The 2,969-nt window shown below is 54.4% G+C and overlaps 1 protein-coding gene across 1 annotated transcript; it reads left to right on the top strand.

Moving 5' to 3' along the window:
- Window positions 1-848: 848 nt before the first annotated feature.
- On the top strand, window positions 849-1,129 carry LOC103768397 (LIM/homeobox protein Lhx6-like; the record flags this gene model as incomplete). The annotated part of the gene is made up of 2 exons (XM_008935539.1): window positions 849-949; window positions 1,034-1,129. Coding segments are annotated over 2 exons (197 nt in total), but the record flags the coding sequence as incomplete, so codon positions are not given.
- Between the last annotated feature and the right edge of the window lie 1,840 nt (window positions 1,130-2,969).

The following is a 2,969-nucleotide window of genomic DNA, read 5'->3' as shown; positions in this document are numbered from 1 at the left end:
TCGCCAGCGAGAGTGGCTGGGCACAGCCCGGGCTGCAGCAGTGCCCCGGGAGGGACGAGGAACCCCATCTCCAGCTGCCCTCCTCACAGGCTCCGGAGCTGCGCGAGCGCGGCCGGGCTCGCCCCGATGCTGTCCCTGGGGAGCGGGTGCACAGTCCCCTCCTGGCACATCCTCCCTCAGTGGTGTTGCTGCTCAGAGCCTGGGCACCACACTGCAGGGAGCCACTGGTACCCCAAGGCCGTGGAGATGGTGCTGCTCTGGGATCCAGGAGGAAGTCGTGATGGATTTGGAGGACTTGGGGCCAAGGAAAAGAGCAAAAAGCCCACTGAAATATTGAGAGCAAATGAAACCACTGACGGAGGCAGTGTCTGTAGGGGAAGATGAGGTCACAGGGAGCAACATGGGGCAGGAGTCATGGATGGTGGTGAGCCCAGCAGAGGCAGGGCGCCCTACTCGGGGCTTGCTATACGGTGTGAACTGGTGACCACGAGTCAGGGCCAGTGGGACATCACTGCTTTCCTCACACACCACCTTGCCATCCACCTTCCTGCTGCTGTCTCCCCGTCCGTCGTTCCCTGTGGCTTCCACCAGCTTGCTGCATTTTTCTTAATTCAGTGGCAAACTCCTCGGGGCTGGTGGTGTCTCCTTCCTGGTGCACGGAGGGGCTCAGCAGCCCTGGGCAGCTCCCAGGGCTGGCTCTGCTCTTGCTGCTGCTGCCCCATGCTGTGATGTGAGGTGTGTTTTCCCCGAGTCCAGCGGATGTTGCACGTGGGGGTGGCAGAGAGGGAGGCGGGCAGGGGAGTTTCTGACCCGTGGCAGGTTTGTGGCCTGGGGCTTCTCTACTGTAGGCAACGGGATCCCGCTGGAGGGGGCTGTGCCCTCGGAGCAGGACAGCCAGCCGAAGCCGGCCAAGAGAGCCCGCACCTCCTTCACCGCCGAGCAGCTGCAGGTAGCCAGGCTGGGCCGGGGGTGCTGGAGGGGCTGTGGCTCCTTGGCCTCATCCTGACCCCTTCTCTGCTCTCCCCCTGCCCAGGTCATGCAGGCACAGTTTGCTCAGGACAACAACCCCGACGCACAAACGCTTCAGAAGCTGGCGGACATGACGGGGCTGAGTCGAAGAGTCATTCAGGTGAGGGGCGGGCACCAAGCAGGGCTGAGGGAGGGGGGCAGAGGGGGTGCACCAGAAGGCTGGCACTAAACAAGGCTCCTCGCTCCTGCACACGGGCCCTGGGACTCACAGCATCCAGCAGCTTTGTGCTGCCTTGCCGGGGTGGCAGCTTCAGCAGCTCCCATAGCCAGGCCAGCACCGTCCTCCCTCTCCCTCACTCATGGGTTTTCTGTTTGTTTTTCCCTCTTTGCAATGAAAAAAAACCCAAACCATACAGCCCCAGCCAGAGGCAATAACTTGCTGGTGGGAAGCTGTTGTCAGCACAAGGTCCTGGAGCTCTGTGCCCTGCCTGGGCAGCAGGCAGCCATCCCTCCTCGAGCAGGAGGAGCTGGCTCGCTTTGGGAAGCGCTGGCATCCAGAGGTTTAAAGAGCAGGTTTTTGCAGCCCCAGGGGACGTGGTGCCAGGGGAGTCACTGCACTTGTGCTGCTTGGAGGGGAGGGAGAGTGGTGCCACAGGGACTGAGGGCAGTGTCCCAGCTCCCTGTTTCCTTAGCCCAGCTCTGCCACTTGGTGACATTGATTCTCTTCACTTGAACGTTCTGCTGACACACTTTCTGCATACAATGAAAACACGAGTGATTAAAATAAATCTGGAGCTTTTCATGCAGGATTGTTTTGCCAATGACACATTTAAATTTTCTGCGTGAAAATCTGGCTCAAGTCTCAGTTATTAAGATTCTTCATTTAGCTAAAGATCAAACACTCTGCACGCTGGGCTATTTTTTATATGGATATTTTTTAAAGGCGCTTTGAGCAGGAAACAATTTGTCAAATGCTTATGATCATTTCCTTCTCTGTGGTCCAGCGTGCTCGGCCTCAGAGAGCTGATCTTTGCTCAGCCTCAGAGAAGAATTTTACTCCCAGCTAGCTTTCAAAAATTAAAGCTTAAGGAAATCACCACATTAATTAGCATTAAAAAAAAAACCTTCCATGCATGGTTTAACTCTCGGATGTAATCCCTTAACTATTCCTTTAATTTAAAGCTGTAAGGTATGTCCAGAGGGCTCATACCTGCTAGTCATATGGACTAGGGCTGTATCCCACCACAGTACCCTCCTTTCTCAACGTTACTGTTCTGATGATGTGGTTTCTGAATGCAACAAACCACAAGTGATTAAAAGAATATTGTTTTCTTCGTCCCTGAAGTCACAGTTTCTCCTGGTCTAAACTGTCCACTCAGCTTTGTCCCAACTGGTTTCTCATCTTGCCAATGCTCAGGCATTTCCCAGCTGATTTCTGCCATGCTTTTAGGTCATGACAGCTGGGATTGAAGGTTAAAATCTAAATAAAACCCTTGAAAGGCACTCCCATCATTTGCAGTGGATGCTGTGCAGGGATGAAGCTTTGCACCCGCAGGGGTGGCTGGAGCCAGCTGAAGCTCAGGCACTGGGGATGTTTCTGCCCAGTTGCTGCCCCGGTTGGTACCACGCTGTTACCAGGGTCCTCACAGCCCTCCAGGCTCAGGGGGCAGCCTGCCCTTAAAATCCCTTTAGTGTGGAAGGGAATAGTGTGACTGTTGATGTGAGTTTCTGCGTCACCCAGTCAGGGTGTTGCACTCGGTGACTCCCGTGACAAGGTTGAAAGTTTTAATTCCCCTCATAAGGAACAGTGTTAGTTTTGACCATGACAAATCAATAGTAGAGATGCCACTTAGGCACCCGAATGTCTGTGCTGTCTTGAATCACAACTCTTGCTCTAGTCAGTGTCAGAGCCATGGAAGCCAGTGGAACGCTGGTGAGGTGTTTCAGCGTGCAGACTCCTAAATTTGCTTCTTTTTTTTTAAAATCCTTGGAAGCGACAC

The sequence above is a fragment of the Merops nubicus genome, unplaced genomic scaffold (genome assembly GCF_000691845.1).
Source record: "Merops nubicus isolate BGI_N331 unplaced genomic scaffold, ASM69184v1 scaffold49242, whole genome shotgun sequence".
NCBI lineage: Eukaryota > Metazoa > Chordata > Aves > Coraciiformes > Meropidae > Merops > Merops nubicus.
The sequence above is the reverse complement of the archived record's forward strand: the minus strand, read 5'-3'. Positions and strand labels throughout refer to the sequence as shown.